Below are 24,076 nucleotides of genomic sequence, written 5' to 3'. Positions count from 1 at the left end.
AAAAAAAAAAGGAGTTCCGGTGGTGGTGCAGCAGTAACGAACCCAACTAGTATCCATGAAGACTTGGGTTCGATCCCTGGCCTCTCCCAGTGGGTTAAGGATCTGGTGTTGCCATAAACTGTGGTGTAGGTCACAGATGTGGCTTGGATCTGGCATTGCTAGGGCTGTGGTGTAGGCCGGCAGCTGCAGTTCTGGTTGGACCCCCTAGCCTGGAAACCTCCATATGCCTAAAAAGACAAAAAAAAAAAAAAAAAAAGAAGAAGAAGAAGAAGAAGACTTGAAAAGGGACTTTCTAGGGCTTGGAATGTAGCCTGGGCACACTAGAAAGGGCTGGAGGTTCTGGGTATGAACATGATGCTGCCACGGACTGTGCGACATGAGAAGTTATTTACCCTCTCTACGCCTCCATTTTCTCATCTGTAAAACAGGAAAATTACACCTACCTCATTTGCTCTCATGAGGATTTAATGATATCTGTTACATAGAGTATTGAGAAAGGACTGGGAAGTATTCAGATTGCCTGATAACTGGTATGATATCAATGCCAACTAATTAGCATAAACAAAGAAATAAGCAATCCCATTAGGATGGATGCTAGCCCTGCCCCACCCATGTGCTACACACATGACATACAGATCAGCCCTAAGATATGAACTGGTCCATGGTTCATAGGAAGCCTTGAATGGACAGTAACTATTATGTGGAAGAGGCAGCTAGAAATAGGATTCAGGGGGTAAAAGGGGGAAGGGGGCTTTGCTTCTATAAAACACAGACCACTCTTAGATAGCTCTCTATGTAAGACAGAAGGCAAGCACAGGCTGGAAGAGATCTTTGCAAGCACCCCTCTCCCCCAACCCAGGAAGGCACCTCTTTCTCCTGGCCTTTTACCACACCCCACCTCTGCAGACAGGTGAAGCACAGAGGAAGTGTAAATAGACAACACAGTGTAAAACTGGTGAATGACTTGCCCTAGAAGTCTAGAGGCCCCGAATAAAAGGACCACAGAAGCAGCAAGTCCAGGACTTAAAAGGATGCCCCCTCCCAAAGACAGGAGCATCTGAGGATGCAGATCAATGCACTGATACCTTCATCGCAAAAGGACTGCTGTGGGGCTGTGGGGCAGGAGTGGGGCGGGGGGGGAAACAGAGAGGTGCAGCATGTCAGCTAAACTAACAGTATGTTTAGTGATGTAGCTGCTTCACATTCTGGCACTGCTCTCAAAAATATGTGAAACATTTATATTCCCAGGAATAGGGGCTACATTTCAGGGAACTGGGCGAAAAGGATGAAAAATCGTTTCTGGCTTTGCTCATCACTTTGCTAGCACAGTCTTCAAGTGTTGAAACCTGGCTGAAGGAATAGACGAGAGTGTGTGACGGCTTGTGGAGAGGCAAGGACAGGGTATGTTTAGAGGAAAAAGTGCCTATCAGGTGGGGTACTGGAATGCAATTCCTGCCCTGAACTTATAAAATTAGAGAACAACTCAGATGAGATGGAAGATTCTGCCCTGATAAAGGAAAGGTACACGTAGTGGCTCTGCCATTATCAGTAGGAGTCAAAACGGAGCAGAGGCAGACTGGTGAGATCACTGTGTTCCCAGGATCCCTCCAGATGCAGGGAAGGTCCACTTTGAGAGGAAGTGGCTCCCTCTTGCCTACAGATCAGTCAAACACTTGGGTCCCACAGCGGCACCTGATCACCTACAGGACTCCATCTTTATTGGTCTGCTAGTACCTTGCCTAGTCTTTCTCCTTCGGTTCTATTCCTTCATTTAATCTGCCATTTCCACTTTCCAGCCACCTTCACTTCTCTGCTTTAGGCAGCAGCTCTGAGTCAGACACTTAGATTCAAACCTTGGTTCTATCATTTACTAGCTGTGTAACCATAGACAAATCATATAACATTTTCTATGCTGAGGAAATGAATGATAAAAGTACCTACACCATAAGGTTATTGTGAAAACTGGGGTGGGGGAGGAATCCACATAGAGCACGTAGAGCAATTTTGGTCCATAACACATGGTAACTGTTACCATGGTTACTGTGGTCTGGTTTAGATACTACTTTTATAAAGTTATATGGACTAATTCCATACCTCCAAAGTCTTTCCATGATTCCCAGTTCCTTTGGTGTCTACATTTAGACACAAACTATATCATAGTTTGGTATACTATAGTATACCAAACCTTGTGAACTTGATTTCTATCACCCTAAGCTGTCTTCCAATTAATAACAGTTTCTAGATTTTATTAAATTACCATGTGTCAGGAAATTTGCCTCTTTATGTATATTATCTAAATTGATTTTTTCACCACAACAACCTTGTAAAGATACTATTTCTTACAACTTTACTGGTAAGAAAATAGTCTCAGGGAAGTAAATAATTTATCCAAACCCAAACAGTAAATAGCAAGCACTGTGATAAATCCAACTCTTTTTGCAAAAATAAAGCCCATCTTGTTATTCTGTGGCTCTTCCTGGTTGTTTATCATGTGCCTGGATCTGGTCCTCTTGAGTTAACTCTAAGCATTTTCATCCTGAGAACATCTTCTATGTCTATTCCTCTTACAAGGGCTACATCCCAGGTATAGGGTTAGACATGCCACAGGCACTCACCATCTGTTCATTTGGATGCTCACAAAATAAAAACAACAACAAAATACAGGAGTAAACAATTCTTTAGTAACATTTTGATTTAATAATTGGCCCTATACAAAGGCCACCAATAAATGGGTCTAAGCTTAATTGACAAATCTTATGCCTTCACCACAAATTCCATCCGTGTATTGAACAAATACGTCAACATATTTGCACAGCAGGAACTTAAGGAACTCACTCAGATGACCCTTGTTTTCACCTAAATGACACTGGGGATCCAAAGACACATTCCTGTTGAAGAGATTTCCCATTATTCCACCTCTTATAAGCTGTGAACAAGCGCATTGGTGTGGCCAAGACATAGTAAGTAACAGCCACAGCCTCACTACCATGTAATGCCTGTCCCTCCAACCCTCAGCCAGCCCCATGTTCTATACCAGGGTTAACAGGCATGGTCCTAGTCTGCAGTTCTTTTCAACATCACACAAAAATTAAGGCTATGAATTAGTGGAGTAATCTTACTTAGGCAGAATTGTTTCCATGGATCTTATCATCAGTAGCTCAAAAGGAAGCACTGGGATGATTTGTTTAATACCCTCATCCACAGAGAAATATCTGAAGAGAGGGTTGTATAGGAAAATAGTTGAAATTTTCATGGCCAAATGACAGCACAACAAATATCTTTGTTCTATTTCAAAGTATTATACTTTTTTACTTTTTTATGATTTTTTTTTTGGAGGGGGTTTCCATTTGGCTTTAGAGATGAACATGAGAAGGTCCGTTTACATGGGGCTCATTCTAAGAAATGACCTTGTTTGCGAAGTCACGGAAATGATGGTCCATGGCTATCACCGACATAATGGCTCTGATAATGATAGAACTGCCAAATTATGATCTGAGCTGGGAATTAAAGAGAGGAAGTTGCAAGGATCCTATTTTCAAGACAATGTCCCAGAACATGTCCTTGCAGATGAGAACAAGTTAGAAGAAATGAAGAGACTATAGATGTTCAGACAAGATTATCTCTAAACAGAAGGCTTTTCAGCATCTTCTCTGACAAGTCAACAACTCTTTGAATCAGCCCCTTGCAATTTCAGAGCTGCACCTGGTTTACTCGATGGCTCTTGTCATTTCCTCACTGGTTGGTGCAAGCCAGTCCCATTTTACTCTGTACAGAGAACACTGATAACACAGAGGATTCGAACTATCACATCCATCCACTCATTGAATATTAATTTCTCTCTAGCTTTTGTGTAGCTGGGGTTGTGGTTAGGGAGGCTCAAAAGAATGTAGGATTTGATCCTTGCCCTCCAGCATCTTCTGCTTGCAGAGCTAAGACAGACACATGAAGCAGTGACAAAGCCATACTAGGCTGCAGGTGGTCAATGCCCAGGTGAGTGGGATAGATGCTGCCATGCGAATTCAGAAGAGTTTGGAAAGGCTGGGAAGAGTCTCATAGAAAGAATGGAATAAGAGTGGGACCAGTGAGACAGCTGCAAGGGGGGTGGGGGTGGGGTGGGGCTGGAGCTCCGCCCAAAAGGAACAATATCCACAATTCTTGGACTTAAGATTGAACACTGCCTACTCATGTAACTGTGAGGTACCATACTGCCTAGAGCAGGGTTACATGGGAATGGCTGAGATATACGGCCATATAGGTCAGTGGAGCAGGATTCAAAAATACCTTGAATCTACAACATATCTTTATCATATCTCAAATTATTAAAAACGGCTTACATTCTAAAGTGACTGGTCACTGTAACGTTCCATGTACACACACAAACTTGTACAACAACATTCTTCACGATGGCCAAAAAGTAAGACAACCCAAATGTCCATCAATGGATGGACAGAGAAAATGTCTATATCCACACAATGGACTATTATTTGGCAATAAAAAGAAATAAAATGCTGATATAGGCTACAACATGGCTGAAGCTGAGAAATTTTACATTCAGCAAAAGAGGCCAGTCACATAAGGCCACATGTTATATGGCTGATTCCATATGTATGAAATGTCCAGAAAAGGCAAATCCATAGCGACAGCCTAGGGCTGGGAAAGTTGGGGGGAAGAGGGAAGGAAATGCTAATGGGTATGAGAGTTCTTTCTGGGGTGATGTGATGGTTGCACAACTCTGGATATACTAAAGCCACTGAACTATATAATTTTTTTTTGTCTTGTCTTTTAGGGCCACAGCTGTGGCATATGGAGGTTGCCAGGCTAGGGGTCCAATTGGAACTGCAGCCACTGGCCTACACCACAGCCATAGCAATGCAGGATCTGAGCTGCAGCTGCGACCTACACCACAGCTCATGGCAATGCCAGATCCTTAACCCATTTAGCGAGGCCAGGAATCAAACCCAAGTCCTCATGGATGCTAGTTGAGTTGGCTAACCACTGAGCCACGATGGGAACTCCTATTTTTTTTTTTAAAGTATAGTTGATTTACAATGTTGTGCCAATTTCTGCTGTACAACAAAGTGACTCAGCCATACAAACATACATATATGTGTATGTGTGTGTGTGTGTGTGTGTGTGTGTGTGTACACACACACATTCTTTTTTTAAAAATATTACTTTACATCAGGGGCTATCCCAGGAGATTGGATATGGTTTCCTGTGCTGTACAGTAGGCCCTCATTGCTTTTCCTAAATGTAATAGTTTGTGTCCATTAACCCCAAACTCTCAGTCCATCCCTCTCCGTCCCCCCTCCCCCTGGCAACCACAAGCCTGCATCAAACGATATACCTTAAATGGGTAAATTGGATGGTATATGAATTATATCTCAATAAAACATCTAGTTAGAAAAAAAAAAATCTATCCCAAGAAGTGGGCTCCAGGGAGTAGGGTCTAGGAGTTTTCTAGGAGGAAAACTTAATTTTTTTTTTCTTTTTAAGGCCGCATCTGTGGCATATGGAAGTTCCCAGGCTAGGGGTTGAATCGGAGATACAGATGCTGGTCTACACCACAGCCACAGCAACACAGGATCCAAGCTGCATCTGCGAACTACACCACAGCTCATGGCAATGCCGGATCCTTAACCCACTGAGTGAGGCCAGGGGTTACCAGGTTCTTAAACCGCTGGGGCCACAACAAGAACTCCAAATTGTCACCAATTTGTTTACAACCAATATATCCCAGTTTGAGAGAAGGCTGAGTTTCCCTTATCACACCCCAACTCTTTTATAAATAGAGGCCTTTTAATTTTCTAAACCTGCTAATCTCTTCTTAAAAATGTACTTTGATTTTTCAAAGAAGAAATAATTACGTGGCAGGTCAAGGACATATGTACACGTGTCCCTTGGGAATCTCTGACAAATGCATCACGTTTGATCATTTCTGACCATTCCCAAGGTCCCTCTTGATATCTAGAGGAATCAGGGTTATTGAATTTCAATTCATCCCCTGCAACCATTGATGGAGTGTTTTGGAGCAGGCACACAGGCAAGCAAGGCTAGGCAAAGGTAGGGAAAGGAGTAAGAAAAACATTTCTGCTTCAAAAGGCTTGCCACCCAGAGGGAAAAAGTACACATTTCTTTTAGGACAAAGACGTTAAAAGAAAAAAAAAAAGGAAACTCTAAGTACTGCGCCCTGTCACAAACACTGGCTGATCACAGCAATAAAATTTTATCTAGTAGTTCTCAAAGTAGCTACATAAAAATCCCCTTGGAAGTGTATATCGACCACGTAAATCCTAAGCCCTGTCCTAAGCTAGTGGACCCGTCTCTGAGAGGAAGGCCCAGGCACATATGTATCTACCTAATGCTAACTGCATCCCACCCTGCAAAACGCACCCAATTTAAGATGCTGGGATTGTTCCCAGCAAATATGTGACTTGGTGGAAATAACCAGATGAGCCTTTCCTCAGCTGCATTCTGCGGAATCCCAGTTCTGAAGTAGTTCATCGGCATTCCTTGGGGGAAACATATGTTCTGAGGTCAAATAACTTTGGTTTAAGTAAAATCTAATTGGTTTATTTATTAGAGAATGCTAGGAGACTTTAGTGGCCTACTGTGTGCCATGAATCTTTGAGAAAGAAACACTGAATGTGGTCGTTACCAAACTTACTCGCCTAGGGGCCTGTTTTTCTTTTACATATGTCAATGGACACACTAAATTAGTGGCTAGAAACTCCAAATAAAGTTAAGAGATAGGAGCTACTCTGGAAAAACATTAGGATCTTCTACTTCCTCACAGAAAAAGCAGCATATATAAGAGAATAAGACTTTTTAAAAACAGTTTTTCCTTCTGGTTCCTATCTGAGCAATATCTCAAGAGCCCCTATCTGTAGTCTGATTGTCCCTTGCAATAATACTCACTTACTGAGAAAGGGGATGTTTAAAAATCAGTTTGGGAGCTCCCATTGTGGCACAACAGGATTAGTGGCATCTCTGCAGCATCAGGACACAGGTTCAATCTGAGGTCCAGTACAATGGGTTAAGGATCCGTCTTTGCTGCAGCTGTGGGCACAGGTTGCAACTGTGGCTTGGATCTGATACCTGGCTTGGGAACTCCATATGCCGTAGGGCGGCTAAGAAAGATAAAGAAAAAATCAGTTTGAAGATTTTTTTACTGAGAAGTTTCTCAAGACAGAGGCTAGGGAAACGGATCATGTTTCCTCTCTGATTTTCAGATGTAACATAATAGGATAGACAAGGAAGGGTACAGGACCTAGAATGGAAAGTAGGAGAACAGAATTATTCTGCAGTCAGCTCTTGGTCCTTGGGGGTCCTAGGTCTCTGGATCAAAACTATTTCACAGCTCTGAGATGAAGCCAGTAATTTCCTTAGGCAAGAATCAAGATCAACAGCTGGAAGACTGAGGCCCTCAAAATCTGGATATGGCTTCTAGCTCCAGCTCCCTTGGCTTAATTCAAAAGGCATCAGAAGACATGACCCAGTTCCTACTCTCAGTAGCATACAACCAGCTGGTCACCCAAGCCAGACTGGAGTGGTTTATCCCAGACTCCTCTAATTTTCTTAGCTAATTAGATATTAAACCTGCTGCATTTATGACTTAAATGTGTCTCAGTTTCCCTCCTCCTCTATTCCCACTGCTCCTGCCCTATTTGAGGCCTCCATCCTCTCACATCTGTACTATTTCAAGAGCTTTCTAATTGGACTCTCTTCCTGAATTCTCCCTCTCCTCAGATCCATCTTCTACCCTGACCAATGCATACCCAATCACACTACTTTCCTTTTTAAAAACGCTTCAATGGCTTCCAGGCACCTACTGCAAAGAATTTTCCCCAAAGTACGTTCTGCAGAACACTAATACAATGCATGCTTTACAATAAAGGGCTCTTTTGAAATTGGAGGCTGGTATCATTACATGTAGGTACAATAAAGAGGACTACCCATCAGTGTCTGATGGGTGCCCCAGGATTGCAGAAAGGTCCAATAATTTTTTGGAGAGTCAGGACCCAGAGGAAGCCCCAGTCAGTATAATAGGAAATGCTTCCAGAGTCTATCAATGTCCTTGGCAGGGTGACGTCAGAAGTTATTTTTTTTTTCTTTTTCTTTTTCTTTTTCAGCTGCCCCCATGGCATATGGAAGTTCCTGGGTCAGGGATGAAATCTAAGCCAGAGCTGCGATCTACACCACAGCTGCAGCAAAGCAGGATCCTTAACCCACTACCCTGGGCCAGGGATGGAACTGGTACCTCCACAGAGAAAAGCCAGATCCCACTGTACCATTTTAAAATAAATGCTTATAGGATAATGAGCACTTTTCACACTTCTAATGGTATATAACTGAGTCACTGTGCTGTACACCTGAAACACTATAAATCAGCCATGTGTCAATTAATATTTTTTAATTTTTCAAAAAGAAATGGTATAGTTTACTGCCAGAGCCTGATGAATATCTCCAAGTTTTCTCCAGGAAGGCAATCTTGAATTTCAAGATTATCCATCTTCAACTGAATATGTGGAGGTGAGGTTTTATTTTATCTGTGCAAGCCCTAAATTAAGAAGTGAAAATCAGGAGCTCCCATCGTGGCGCAGCGGTTAATGAATCTGACTAGGAACCATGAGGTTGTAGGTTTGATCCCTGGCCCTGCTCGGTGGGTTAAGGATCTGGTGTTGCTGTGAGCTGTGGTGTAGGTCGCAGACAAGGCTCAGATCCCGAGTTGCTGTGGCTGTGGCGTAGGCCGGCGGCCATAGCTCTGATTAGACCCCTAGCCTGGGAACCTCCACATGCTGCGGGAGCAGCCCTGGAAAAGGCAAAAAGACAGAAAAAAAAAAAGAAGTGAAAATCATATACCCCAAGAATCAGATAGATCGCAACTGACAAAATTCTGGCTGAGTTTCCAGCACAAGGTATCTGATGCGTGCCCTGCACACAAAGTCCTAGAGTAATCTTGTTACTAAAACTAGTCACTAAGTTAGACAGATCTTCAGTATCTGAGTTGGCTGCTGGCTGGCATTTTGAAAGCCAGCTTCTCTATGTAAATGCAACACTCAAATGAAAAAAATCTAACAACTAGTTGCACATCTTACAGTCAGAACATTTTATATAAAAGGGATATGAATCAAAACATTCACAGAAACTAGGTTATGCATTTCCTAGTTATTTTTCTGTCTTTTTGGTATTCCTTTCTCTTAAAAAAAATTTTTTTTTGGAAATTTACTCCCCCTAAGTTTGGAATGTGGCATGAAGAGTCATTTTTAAGCTACCTTTTTACCTGTGCATATTTCGAATCCAGGGCAAAACAATATCATGTTTATCAACATACTACTTGGTCCTAGTAACATCCTGACATAATATCTTGCATAGTTCTTTATATTATAGCTTTCATCCAAGGGGTTTAAAACATACACACACACCATTCAAAATACCACAGCTGATGAAAGCATCTATAATAATAAATGGTAATAGTGTACTTGAATTATAAGACCTACCTCACCCTTCTTGCAACACTGCTGCACTAGCAATAATTACAGAATTAGAGCTATAATTCTACCTCTAACCAATGTGTAAAAAATAATGTATATTATTTTATAAGTACATAAATTTTGAAAATGAAAACATTCAAGCAGTGTTCACATAATATGTATGCCAATTTAACTTTAATGCTGCTCCTTACACATATTTAAAGACTTAATCAGCACCTCTCTATTGAGTACACACACCCATGTACCAAGCACACACCCTTCCAAGAGTAAACATCTGAGCCTTGGAACCTTATTCAAAGAAACCTCATGGCAATCATCATTTTATTCTTTATCATCTGAACTGGCTCTCTGCTGATGCTCTGGCACCCTTCTATAAGCATAAGGACTGGCTCTCACCACTGAAGACAGCCTGGCCCTGACTCTGAAGACACCATTGGAGGAAGAGAGAAAATCTATTCCCCAGAGTCTCCTTTACCTTAAGAATCATCATTTGTAGAGAGGTGAGGCGTCTGCCATGCATGGCATGTAAACAACTCTTACTATAGTTGAGAAACTATACTATGAGTAGAGAAGAAAAGGCCAAGATGAGCCTCGAGCAACGAAACTCCTGATCCAGACACTGGAAGGACATGGTCTTTTCACATCTCCCAGTGATGAGTCATGTGCCCATCCTTGGCCAACTGGTCCACCAGGTGAGGCTTCATGCTCTTCTGAACTCAGGATCTCCAGCACATAGTCTGTGTAAGAATCTACTTCCACTACATTTCACAAGCTCTGACAATGGGAAGCAAGGCCCTTCATTATGCTCATTCTGATCCTAATCCCTATCTCAGCTTCCAGAATCCCACTGGTTTCACTTGCTTCCCCAAAAAGACTTCCACAACTTCTAACTGAAGTATAATGCACATACAGAAACATGTCATACACATGTGCAACTCAATGGATTTTTACAGATTTTACACTGCGTAACTGGCAAGCAGTCAAAATTGGCTTTTTAATAAGACACACAAGGTCCGTTTAGCTTTACTAAAATTGGCAAAGCCTGACCTCCAAGCTATTTTCCATGGGCTTCCTATAACCTTACAAAATAAGTTTTGCTTTAACACTGTAAAGGAAATCCTTCTCTAGCATTCCCACTCCCACCTCTACTAAGTCAATATGTCTTTTAATAAAGAGGCTGTCATCAGAACTGTAAAATCTCACAATGCTAATCCTTACTCCCACCAACCCTCCCACTGCTTTATGTGCTGGGAATCACAATGTGGTGACATTAGGAAGGATCCTAAGAATTATTCTGGTCTGGCCATGACAGTGGAACAGAGCTGAGCCACAAGTTGGTCTCATACATGCCTTTTGATATCTGCTCATTATCTGTAACGATCTTAGCATATTGTCAGGGAAGCCCGCATAGCTTAGCTTCTCAAGCTTCCTCCACAAAACTAGTATTTAAATCTTTTATATTCTCCAATTGCTAGACCTTGTTGGAGTAACCTAAATTTTTTTATCATTTATATATATATATATATATATATATATATTTTTTTTTTTTTTCCTACTGTACAGCATGGTGACCCAGTTACACTTACAGGTATACATTCTTTTTTCTCACATTACATGTTCCATCATAAGTGACTAGACAGAGTTCCCAGTGCTACACAGTAGGATCCCATTGCTAATTCATCCTGAAGGCAACATTCTACATCTATTTACCCCAAGCTCCCAGCCCCTCCCACTCCCTCTCCCTCCCCGCTTGGCAACCACAAGTCTATTCTCCAAGTCCATGATTTTCTTTTCTGTGGAAAGGTTCCTTTGTGCCATTTATCTTAATCCAAAAAACAGTATTGAAACCCAGGTCACCATCTTCAGTAGAACTATGTTCACATAGGAAAGCCAACACACACCTCCAATGGAAAAGGACCAGCAGCAGCACCTTTAGCACTTCACTGGCAATTTCAGAGATGCATTTTAGGAATGCCTTCAGACTGCATGGTTTCAACGAATGACAGGAATGTACTTGAACAAGACCCTTTAGTGATATGGATGAAACCCCTCCAAATTCGCCTCCACTCTCCCTACTCTGCTCTTGCACAGCATGGTTGACCTATAAGCCCTACTCCTTGTCTTCTGATTGGGTTTGGCCAATGGAAGCCCCAGCAAAGTTCGGAGTGAGGGGGGAAAATGAGATAGGGGTATTTATCCCCTAGCTTCCTCCACGTAGGATCCTGTTGGGTTGACTGCATCCCTCCACAGGGAAAGCTGCAGCCTTCTCAAGGTAGCCTTCTTGACAGGACTCAGTCCTCCTAGATTCCCATAACCACGCCCTTCTCTGGTCCCATTGAGCCTAAGGGTGGCAACAGATCTGAAGTTAACAGCTTAGGGGGTACTGTGCTATCCCTTGTGGTTTCCTTACATTCTACCAGTACCTTTTCAATTTATTAAACCCTCTCAAATTATCCTAATTTGAGGGTGCTATCTGTGTTTGGTAAGGATTCTGATTGCTACAAGGACCCCGAGCCCACCATTCAGAACATGTCATTTCTTTTTACCTTTTACAAACATTGCTGTTCTGTTTACCTTTTAAAAAAAATATCACTACTGAATCATGCAAATGTTTTCCTGGACTAGAATCATACGGCCATGAACTGAAAATGAGAAAGAATAAAAATGGAACTTCAATCACTCTTGGTTAGGGCCAAATGTAACATCAAGATGAACATGTCATCAAGACCTGCATATAAATATTGAGAATTCTAATATATCCCTAAAACACAAAACCTCTTTCTGACATTTTCAAGTATTGAGTTTTTAATGCTTGCTTCAGTTTTAAGGGTGCATTATCATTTTAATCCATCAATGACTGGGAATTTCAAGCCACAGGAGAAAGCAACAGCAAACAAAAAGGATTGAAAGCAATTGAGAGTTTAAATCTAGATTCCAAGTGAGATAAAGGTCTTACTGTTTGGATCAGAGAGTAATCTGTTCTCTGTTTTGGAGATTCTCCCAATTCCCAATTGCTTTGTTAGCTGTCAAGCAAGTACCCTACAAATAATATGCTTATACCCCCTTCAGTGGTTTATTTCATGTTGGATTTGTTTGTTTTAATGGCCACATCTGTGAGATACGGAAGTTCCAGGCTAGGGGTTGACTCAAGAGCTGTAGGTGCCAGCCTACACCACAGCCCCAGCAACACTGGATCCAAGCCACGTCTTCGACCTACACCACAGCTCAGGGCAACACCAGATCCTTAACCCACTGAGTGAGGCCAGGGTTGAAATTGCATCCTCGTGGAGACTAACTATATCGGGTTATTAACTCACTAAGGCACAATGTAAACGCCTCTTCCAGTTTTTTTTATGTTATTAACCCTGGGTTTTGGCATTGTAAAAACAACATTGCTCTAGAAAGAGATGTGTGGAGTTTTGGAATTCCCCTCATGGTCTGGTGTTTCTGTGAGCTATGGTATAGGTTGCAGACAAAGCTCAGATTCTGTGTTGCTGTGGTTCTGGCATAGACCAGCAGCCACAGCTCTGATTTAACTCCTAGCCTGGGAGCCTCCATATGCTGCAGCTGCGGCCCTAAAAAGACCAAAAAAAAAAAAAGAGAGAGACAGACAGACAGACAGACACACATGAGGAGTTTCCAGGACCAGTTCCACCACAAATTGTCTGGGTCATTCTGCCCATGTTGCCTAACTGCTTTGAACCTCAGTTTTTACCTTTATGAAATGGATTGGGGGTGGAGGTGAGATGGAGGCAAATTCTCAAGTTTTTGTGGGTTTTTAAAAAACCAAATTGTTATAACAGAGAGTAAATAAATTCTTCTTATGGAACGTAGAGGCCATATCCCAAAGCTGCTTCCCAGGATCAAGAAAGTTCTTTGAAGTCTCAAATGTCACATTAATATTTTGAGCTAATTTGGTTTATTCTCAATCAAAAAAGAATGTTTACATTTATTTTAATATAAAAATGTTTACAGCACTCCCTGATATCTATAAATCTTGAAATGTGCTAATGCAGCAATTCCACTTCTAGGAAGTAGTTTGGGAGAAATGGTACATATGTACACAAAGATTCACATGCAAGAATATTAACTGTAACATTTATCTGCAGGGCTGAAAAACCCAAGTATTCTAAATCTATCAGTGGGCTAAATCTATTGTAATTCCACGCCACACAGTCATTATGTCATTCAGTTATTAAAAAGAATAAATTGGAGTTCCCATTATGGCTCAGCTGTAACAAACCCGACTAGTTACCATGCGGACTTGGGTTCAATCCCTGGCCTTGCTCAGTGGGTAAACGATCCAGCGTTGTCATGAGCTGTGGCGTAGGTCACAGACACAGCTCAGATCTGGCATTGCTGTGGCTGTGGCATAGGCCGGCAGCTGCATCTCTGATTTGACCCCTAGCCTGGGAACTTCCATATGCCACAGGTGAGGCCCTAAAAAGACAAAAAAAGGAGTAAACTGATAGGGAAAAATATCCATGGTATATTTTTGGGTGAAGAAAGCAAGTCACAGAACACTTGTTACGATCTTATTTATATTTTTTAGAATCATGAACAGGATCTTTGTGTCTGTGAGTATGTTTTTCTAAATATCCATATTTTTCATGTTTAGAAAAAAGGTCTGGATGGATTCCCACTAAATTGTTAGGAGCAGCTACCTTTGGGGAGGGGACTAGGTAGGGAGGTAGTCAAGGAAGACAAACATCTCACACCATATGGTTTTGTACTGTTTAAATACTTTCCCCCAAATACTCCATTCCACTGAATTTAAGAAACCAATGATTTTAGGGCGCAACATCAGATTAGGTATCACTAAGGGAAAAAAAATGCAGATAAAACTATGAGATACCATTAATTTTAAAGAAATACCATTGTACATGTATCAAAATGTGTGTGTTGGGGAGTGTTGTAGCTTTAGGATCAATAAAATACAGTATATGATTTCAGAAATTGTTACGATATAGAAGAAAACTAACATTGGTACTCCAGGAAGATACATCGTGACTTAAGTACCAAATTTTTGGTTTTCATTTAACTAATAATTAAACTTAACCATCAAGTGATCTTTTCTTTTCTTTCTTTCTTTTGTCTTTTTGCCTTTTTGCCTTTTCTAGGGCTGCTCCCTTGGCACATGGAGGTTCCCAGGTTAGGGGTCGAATTGGAGCTGTAGCCGCCGGCCTACGCCAGAGCCACAGCAACTTGGGATCCCAGCCGCATCTGCAACCTACACCACCGCTCACGGCAACGCCAGATCCTTAACCCACTGAGCAAGGCCAGGGATCGAACCCACAACCTCATGGTTCCTAGTCAGATTCATTTCTGCTGCACCACGACGGGAACTTCTCTTTCTTTCTTTCTTTTTAGTTATTTTTTTTCTTTGTCTTTTTAGGGCTGCACCCTTGGCATATGGAGGTTCCCGGCCAGGGGTCAAATCAGGGCTCAGATCTGTAGCCTCTGGCCACAGCCACAGCCACAACAACATCAGATCCCAGCCTTGGCTGTGACCTATACCACAACTCAGGGCAACATTGGATCCTTAACCCACTGAGCGAGGCCAGGGACCAAACTTGCGTCCTCATGGATGCTAGTCAGGTGTGTTGCTACTGAGCCACGATGGGAACTCTGATCTTTTCTTTTTCAAGTCAAATACCCACCTGGCCTTTTGAGACCCTTACTCTACTCTGCAGCACCCTCCCACTTCACAACAGACCCTTTGCATCATGATAACCAAGAAATGTTTTGCACCTCCCTACCTTATCAATTTCACCTACATAATATAAATACATAATACCATCCTTATATCCTAAGCATCACAACATGATCAAATGTGAGATGATTTCAAAGTCTGATAAATAAGTTCTTAATTCCATCCCTTGGATCAACAGAGCCATTGAATTAAATAAACCCCTAGACATTAATCTCTGGGACATCATCTGAAATTAGATGATATTAAGTTATCAATAACGACTCTTTGGAAATAAACTAGGGAACTAATTTGTTTACTCATTAACTATTTTAGCATGATAGTCACCATATTTTTCTAGCTTAAAAACAAATATGTGCCTCCAACTCTTACTTCAGTCAAACAACATTTAAGGGAATATTTGATTTTTGGACTCAAGTAAATATTTTTTACTCTTTCCTCTTTGTGGCCTTTTAGTTTATCATAAAGGAAAATTAAACAGATAATCAATCCTTTTAAAAGTAATAAACAGAATTCTCTGGTGGCTCAGTGGGTTAAGAACCAGGTGTTGTAACGCTATGGCTTGGGTTTGATCCCTGGCCTGGGAACTTCACATGCCATGGATATGGCCAAAAATATTCAATAAATAAAAGTAATGAAAGACTTCTTATAAAATAATGAATATCTCCCAGAATTTATTCTATTTCTGGGGTTTTCCTATTGACTGATCATGGTTTTTAGTACACCCCAAAGGATAATAATGAAGAACTGGAGAAAAGTTTGCAATGGAAGAAAATACCAAACAATAAACACCTTGATGATTAAACATCACAACAATCACAAAACAATTATTTAAACTTTTTCTGTCAGCATTCTCCTAGTGTATAGCTAAGATGGAAAGACAAAGAAAATTTAAAGAAGAAAATTTACAGATCCTTGATCATCAATAGAGTTAGGAGAAGTTTACTTCTCAGAAAGCTCTTGCCTTTAATTTTTTTGTTTTTCTTAGAGATGAGACTCAAGTGTTTCCAGCTCAAGTCTCCATGGGCTGGAAGTGCACTGTGGGTACTGGCAAGCAAACAAACAATAGGAAAAGCATCCTCTTTTGGCTTCTAGAGTTAAAAAACCAAAATTTAAAAATCTCCCCTTTGAAATATCTAGTCCTCTCAAAGATGTGTACCACACACAGCTTCCTCCTTCAAAGATTCTGAAAAGCCCAAGCATCCAGACTTAAGGTCCAAATCCTGACACCCAGTCAGTATGCACAAAACACCACAGTAATTAATCACTTCAAAAAGTAAATGGCACATAGTGGCATTTGTACTCCAACTGAAGAAACTGTTTATGAGCAAATAGAACAGAATTTGGATGTGACGAAATCTCAGAAATTATCTAGTCAAAACTTTTTGTTTTATTGGAGGGAAAATTGAGGATTAGAGTGATTACATGATTTGCCCAAGGTCACGGCTAATAAGTAGAGAAAACCAAGACTTCCAACCCCTAGTGTTTTTTCAACTACACTCTACCACCCCTATTCTGAAACAAAATGCAACAAACTCATCATAAGGCCTTAGAAGATCATGTCTTCTTTTGCTCATCAACTACTACAACATTTTGGGAATCACTATCAAAAACCATGCAAGTACTCTGAAAATAAACCAGGGGATTTGGTGGGAATATCAAAATCTACTGAAGAAGGGGTATGTTTAGGTCCCCCAAGCATAAGTATATTCATTATTCATATAATAATAATAGCAGAAAACACTTCTATGTTTTAAGGGCATTGCGCATATTAACTAATTTAATTTTCAAGACCATGCTAGATGCAGGTTCCATTATCATCGACACTTCAGGAATGTGGACACTAGGGCCCAGAAAATTTAAGACATGTACCCATGGTCACATGGGAAGTGGAGAGCCAGGACTTAATCCCTGACTAATTGGACTGAGTGTCTGTTTTGAATCCACAACACTAGTACACCACACACACATTTCAGGATACAAAGTACAAAAATTAAGCTTGACATTTTCCTAGTTCACAGACATGCTCAGTAGAAGATAGTTTTCTTTCAGTTTTATGGGGGTTAAAAAAGATTGAGAAACAATTTTAACAACTTTATCACAACCGAATTCTCAACAAATCTGCTAATAGACTAATAACCCTAAGCATCTTATACCATGTTCAAGCTAAAAAAAGAAGAGAGAAATTACAGAATCATAGAAACAAGAAAGGCAAAATGTGAGAGCTAAGTTATTCACAAACTACACAACCAAGCTCCTGAATAATTGACAGCTGCCAATTTTCACGTTAAGATGTATTACAGTAAATTAACCGCATTGAATGGAAAGGGAATGAAAGCAAATTTGAACCATCCTGTTTTCAATGTTAAGACCTTCAATATTTCTGAGAACAGATGCAAAAAAAAAAAAAAATTGGATCTAGGAAGTACTGATATTGTGGCACGATTCAAGAAAGAGAAAAAGATTTATTACTAAAACCACACATTTTACCCTATGAAAGAATACATAAATGTAGAGGGAGAATAAAGATTGGTCTATTTAGATCTCAGCAACTGGCCACCTTCCTTTTGTCTGGGCTGCATGGTTTTATCTTAGATTCTTCAAAGTCCTAAAATGTTCAAAGACCAAGGTATAAAAATCTACAGCTCCCAATCTGCTTGCCATTATTTTACACAAGCTGCGCACTCCCTTGAGTTTACACACTATTAGTGCCCCATCCTCAATAAGTGAGATCCCACGCACCTGCTCCATGTGGCCTCGTCTTGTGCAGCAGTTGAGTTTTTACAGTCTGCGTGGCCTGATAGGAACACGTTAGAGGCACCTGAGTAGCCTGATTTAGATAAGCATGCAGAGTCTGTGTCTACACAACTCTCTTGGTAGAATTTTTAACTTAGCTTCATGGAGATCTGAGCTTGTGACATGATGATTATTGTAAAAGATTAGTGGGAGAGGGAAGAAAAAGAACAAAAAAAATAACAAATTCAGTTCGGCCTCCTTGTCCCTCTTGGGTACCTGAGTTTATCTCCTAAAGGATGTTTAGATGATGAACTGGATGACGAGAACCTTCCACACAGAAGTAAGATCCACACTGAATTCTTATGGAAAAGGATGCCTCCCTACCTTCACCTTAAAGGCATTTTTTTTCATCATTATTGTAGACCTTCCTACTGAACATCTTTGCATCACAGAACGATGTAATGTTTTCACTCTGTACACATAGCATCACAAGACTGTATTCTAAAATCCTGATCCTGATTGACACCTCATAATCATATAGGAAGTAGAAGACCAGCAAGAAAGGAGATACAGATCCTAATGTTTCCTCTGTTACTCGAAAATGGAAAGTAACAAGAAAGAGGTAAGACTGATGACCTTGGAGAGGCAAATCCATGGGTTCTGATCAGATTTAAGGAATTTCTCTCTCAAGCTCTATGTCAATTACATCTAGAAATCATTTCAATATATATTTTAGGAAGACATCATTACTAAGAATTGATTAATTGAAGAGAAAGTTCTGTTCATCACCGACTTAATGGATGTGGGACAAACACTAACATCGCTCAGCTGAGTAAAACAATTTGATTTTCTTAGTCAAATTTATTATACACACCATAAGCAGCATTTGGTTTTCCTCTCTAGCCAGTGATGGATTTTCTCCTAGAATAGACCTGACTCTCTAAAAATAGGCCAGAAAGACTTTCTGACCTGACCTACCAAACCATTAAGACCACTGATTTACACATTTTCAAAAGAAATCCAATCCTTCTTATCTTTAGAGTGTTTTTCCAAAGGTCCCTAAACACAAAAAGACTTCTGTTTGAAGTTTATCTTCCTTCCTAACAAGTACAAGGACATATCTTCACATTTAATAAATTTATTATGTCTTTGAAAACAGCAATCCTTTATTCTCTTGGGGATGTGTTGCCTTTCTACCCTCTTGGGTATCTTTACAGCAAAAGCAGTCAGTTTTCCTTCTCTAAAAGCTCTATGGCAGAAATCTCCCACTTAGCATTAACCTTCAATTAGCAAAGCATGGAGCTTATCTACGCATGAATGTGCATGACTGGATAAGGACGTACAGTGTGGGTACACCTATGTGTACACAGATATTTAGGCAAACATACTTACACAGCCTATAGAAAATGAAAAGTTTATACCATTAACATATAGTTATCCTTATAATATGTAAGACATATAAATTTACATGCATGCTTTAATATATACAGACAGATATTACAAACACATTAGATTTTTAACACTTCCTTTCACAGTAACTTTCAGATTTCTAATAGTATTAATAAATACACTATGGCTTCTTTCTTTGAAGGAAAACACTGAAAAGAATGTATTTCCCTCCCTAGCAAATGCCCTGAATTATGATCTGATCATCATTTTTATTGAAAAACATCAGGTCCCTCCCTCTAAATACTTGGGGATTTAAACATTTGGAAATGGAACCAATTATATCAGAGAAATCAACTATTAATTTTATGTGCAGTTAAGCCTGTCTTTACTTTATAAAATACTCTTAAGAATCTGTATTTCATTTAAAATGCTCAAAATTCCAGAAGGTCCATGTAGGAGCTTTACATTTCACAAAGCATCTCCTGCACAGGCCAGCCTAGTCCTCATGGGTTCAATATTTTATCAAGTGAGAACAGGATGTCACAGAATGCAATACACAGTCGCAGGCTTAGAATGACATATTCACATATAGGGACAACTTGCATATAGGGACAAAGGACATACAGTAATATGTTAATAGCAATTAGCTCTGGTTGGCGTTTAGGTAACTTTTCCTACTTATCTGCTTCTCCCATTGATCCCTATAAGAACATCCCTTCTATTGTTTGTATAATACTCCTACTGAATGAAAAGAAAAGTCCTTAGAACAATCTCACACACATGAATCCATTTATAAAATGTGTACACCAAGGAGCAGATCTATCAAAATCAATTTGCATCAGATAAAAAAATACATAGCATGTACAGGGGAGCTCAGCCAGTGCAGACCATCTTGGCCACCAAGAGCTGGAGGAAGACTCGGGGGGCAGGGAAGGGGGAGTGGGTTAACCCTCCCACAGAAAACCACATGGTGAGAATCTGTGCATGACCCTTGCAGCTGGCCTGCACTGGGTGTAAACTCATTTGGGAGCACACACTCCACTGTCCACGTCAAGGCAACAAAAGGAGTGATGTGACACTCTGCGTGACACCTCTCCTTCCCAAGAGGGGCCTTGCTGGGGAGGCATCGAAAGGTCTTTTGTACTTCCTTGTCATTCTCAATGATGCTGACACTTAAGTACCCTCCTAGAAACCAGAGCAGAAGTTAACAAACTTGTCCAAAAAGGCTCCAAAGGGCTCACAAGTCTAAAATGCCCAGACTTAAGTGTGTTCCTACAGTAGGTGAAATACAGAGGTTACAAGCAAAAATCCAGGATATCCAGGGTATGCTACCTACCTCTGGGCCACACTCTCAAGAAAAAGCCTCGCATCACAATACCACAATCCCTCTCATACTACCAGGAGGGGAGGTGCTAACCATATACAAATAACCCTTTATTCTTATTCAGAATAAAATATCAGTCCCCAAGCGAGATGACCTTCTTGCAGGCTGACTGTGTGAACGTACTGAATAGAATCGCTTATCATAGGCTAAACCCCACACACCCCACGAAGACATCTCCAACAGCACAGGGTGGCTTCCCCAACCCCCCAAAATTAGCGCCGTACTCAGCTTTTGATGCCTGTGTATTCTTGAACTGCAGCTGGCCATCTGAGAAAAGCCTCTCCACACCTGTCCACCAGACCTGTTCCGAGAGCTTAGCTTGGATCTGGGCAAACCCCACACTTACAGCCATCAATGCATTGGCATTGAGAAAAACTGCTGAGATGTGCCTCTCCAGGTGTGGCTTTAATTTTCACTTCACCGGGTCAGCTATTTAGGCCTAGTCTTCTCCATTGGCTTGAAGCTTTGTTCACACCATCTTGGGTAACACATCACATTATTCTTCCTTATAAAAACAAACAAACTCAAATGAGCATTCAGAGACAGTTCACCCCTCCTGACACCTCTGCCTTCCCCTCTGATGTATGGGCCATGCTTCTGATCCCACCCATCAGAAAGCCTCCCCTACTTCCAACAAAAGATGGGCCAGGTGCCATCCTGCATTCCTCAGGCTTCCTACCTGCCTGGCCTCCAAAGATGGGCACAGTCCCGAGCATGTCAGCCTGCTGGCCACCACTGAGTCCCTGGGAGCAGAGCACTGTAGTACCCAGCACTACTCGCCTTCGACGACCGCCACAGACTCAGTCCACTGCCCTCAGCACTTCCCACCCACCACAAGGGCCCAGCTGTCCTGTGAGGCTGGGCCAGGAGGGGAAAATGTGTTCTCAGACTTATAATGGTTCCTCTCTGAACCAGTGCATCTGAAACGTACACAGTTCTGGAGGACTCGGGTGTGTTAGTCCCTAACATTAGTCCCTAGCTGGCACTGGCCAGAGCAGCCAGGTTTTCACATTTACTCGGCAGTTAAGTCCAACTCACTTACGTTTAAAACCAAGGTCGAAAATAGAAGTTGCAATTCAATGAGGCATCACAGGTTTCATAACTGAGTGTGGAGAGGAGGGGTAGGAGAAATAATCAGGCCTCCTGAAGAACCCGGCCAAGGAGGTTGGTTCACTCAACTCCTCTAGTTGCTGTTTCCTTCCTCCCACCGCCTTTGCCAATGTGGCCATTCTCTATTTCAGCCCCCGACGTTTCAGACTACAGTCCCTGGCAGCAAACTGACAGTCTGGTAATTTATGAGCACACTGGGAGACATGCAGACAGACTTTGCAGAAACAGAGTTAGACTTCGAAGCTCACATGCAGACAGGAAGGGAGGCTGGAATGCCTTATCAGAAAGGCATTTCTATCTTTCTGTCCTTCATGGATAGCACACCATTTGATACATATGTCTGCACTGACGTATAGCAGAGGGTTTGTTTTTTTTTCCCCTGTTATAATCTTTTTATTTGGTGGTTTGGCTACAGAACCTTATATAACACCTTCCTGGTTCAAATGTAGCAACACGTATGGCATTGCACTCATATAAAATTCAGGCTCTGCACAGCAGGTCCCAGTAGATATCCCGAATCATTCTACCTTTAGAGGTTTCTATACAATTGATGAAAAATCAAGGACCACCAATAGCAAAAGAAAGATCTGATCATCAGCCTTACCCTATATTCAAAAGCTAGCATTGGGATGGTATGATTTTAGGGATTTCTCAAAACCATTTTCATCCTGATTTTAATAGATTACATGAAGCTGACCTACGGAGGGAAAGGAGTCCAGTTTCCTAAGCCAAATACACGTGAGCCTACTCCAGTCTTCCCGGGTAGAGTACCGAGATGCATTCCCAGCCTCTGTCTCTGCCTCTGCACTGGGGTGCAACCTTTGCATCCGATTTCCCTAACAAAGAAGCTGGAGATCTGCACCACTTGTTTGGCCAGAAAACACACAGCACAGCTACAACTGAGGAACTTCCATTCATGTGAGCTCAATAAACAATGTGGATTATATAATGAATGAGCCTTTTCTGTGCACCCTGCTATTGGAAAAACATAGGCGCTTTCTGAATAGTTTAAGCCGGTCTGCAAGGAGCAGTTCCCCCTTCCTTGTGAGATCAAACGTGGACAGACGCTTACACTCTTAGATCCCTCTGCTATCAACCTCATTTCTTTTTTGCTTGACAAGAAATTATATAATAAAGAATTATTTCAGTTAAGTCTAAACTATACAGAGAACATTTATACGGTAGCCAACAAGCACCGAAATGGTCTTGGCTTTCAGCTCCATGTTCCCTGCGTTGCCTAAGAAATAATTGGGGGGTTGGGGGCAGGAAGAGGGAGAGGAGGGGAGAGGACATCAACTATTTATGAGAATACTTACAGCCTCCGAGTCTTCAATTCCATGCAGGTACAAATTGTCATACATGGAGGTCTGATAATCCAGAGCACCTCTTTCAAGGCAAAAACAAAATTGCTACAGAAGCCACAGCTAGAGGTAAAGACAGAAAAGGCCTGTTTGGAAGAAATGCACCTGCCTTATCGATTCCTGTGGATTTACCAGGCCAGATGCTATTCATTCACATCACACAGGGTGAGGTTATCCCCAGAGGCAGTTCAGACCTGGCATTTTATCTGCCTTCCCAATACAGAGCATAAAAAGCAAAACCCTTCCTCAACCACAGACTGGTGACTGAGCTAGGAAAGCGGCCTCTGATTGGCTCAGCTCCCCTGCTTCAGTCAGCTGAAGAGCGTTCCCTCGGAGCATCTTACCAAGCAAAGAGCTGCTTCCTGTTTCGCTTGTACTGTATAGTTCTGTGATAAACACTTCTCGGTATCCAGAAGGCTGCTTGGTATGTTGGGAAAGGAAAGCTATAGAATACTCTAAACACAACTGCTCATCTTCATTAAATGCACAACTGCAGGGGGATGGGGGAGCAAAGGAGGAATTTTATTTTCAGGGAATACTGTGCAAAGACAGGTTGAACAGTTACTGATCTCTACCCAACATCTGTACCTAACAGATGCAGTTGAAGTCAAACCCAGCAATATGTCATTTTTTAAAATATTTTAAACCAAGATAAAAGAAAAATAGAATAAACAGATGGTGAGATTGCTTGTGGGAATTTCTACCTTACAAATTTTTAATATTCTCACTGAAATCTCTCTGCCTCACTGGCAAGAAAGTACCTCTGTGACTCAACTAGTGAAATTTTGAAAATGAAGCCAAAAGCTCTCAAAAGCCTGTATGTAGACGCAAAATTGTTAAATGTCTTTTTAGTTTGATTTTTTTAAAATCACCTTTAAATGACAACCAATAG

At 41.2% G+C, this 24,076-nt stretch overlaps 1 protein-coding gene across 1 annotated transcript in view; it reads right to left on the bottom strand.

Annotated features, from left to right (window-relative positions):
- Positions 1-21,212, bottom strand: part of CACNB4 (calcium voltage-gated channel auxiliary subunit beta 4) — a 144,191-nt gene extending 122,979 nt beyond the window's left edge. The window contains exon 1 of the mRNA XM_047771923.1: positions 21,060-21,212. Coding sequence (XP_047627879.1) covers positions 21,060-21,065 — 6 coding nt within the window. The 5' untranslated portion in view covers positions 21,066-21,212. The remainder of the gene's footprint in view (positions 1-21,059) is intronic.
- Between the last annotated feature and the right edge of the window lie 2,864 nt (positions 21,213-24,076).

Source organism: Phacochoerus africanus, chromosome 3 (genome assembly GCF_016906955.1).
Source record: "Phacochoerus africanus isolate WHEZ1 chromosome 3, ROS_Pafr_v1, whole genome shotgun sequence".
Classification (NCBI taxonomy): Eukaryota; Metazoa; Chordata; class Mammalia; order Artiodactyla; family Suidae; genus Phacochoerus; species Phacochoerus africanus.
The sequence above is the reverse complement of the archived record's forward strand: the minus strand, read 5'-3'. Positions and strand labels throughout refer to the sequence as shown.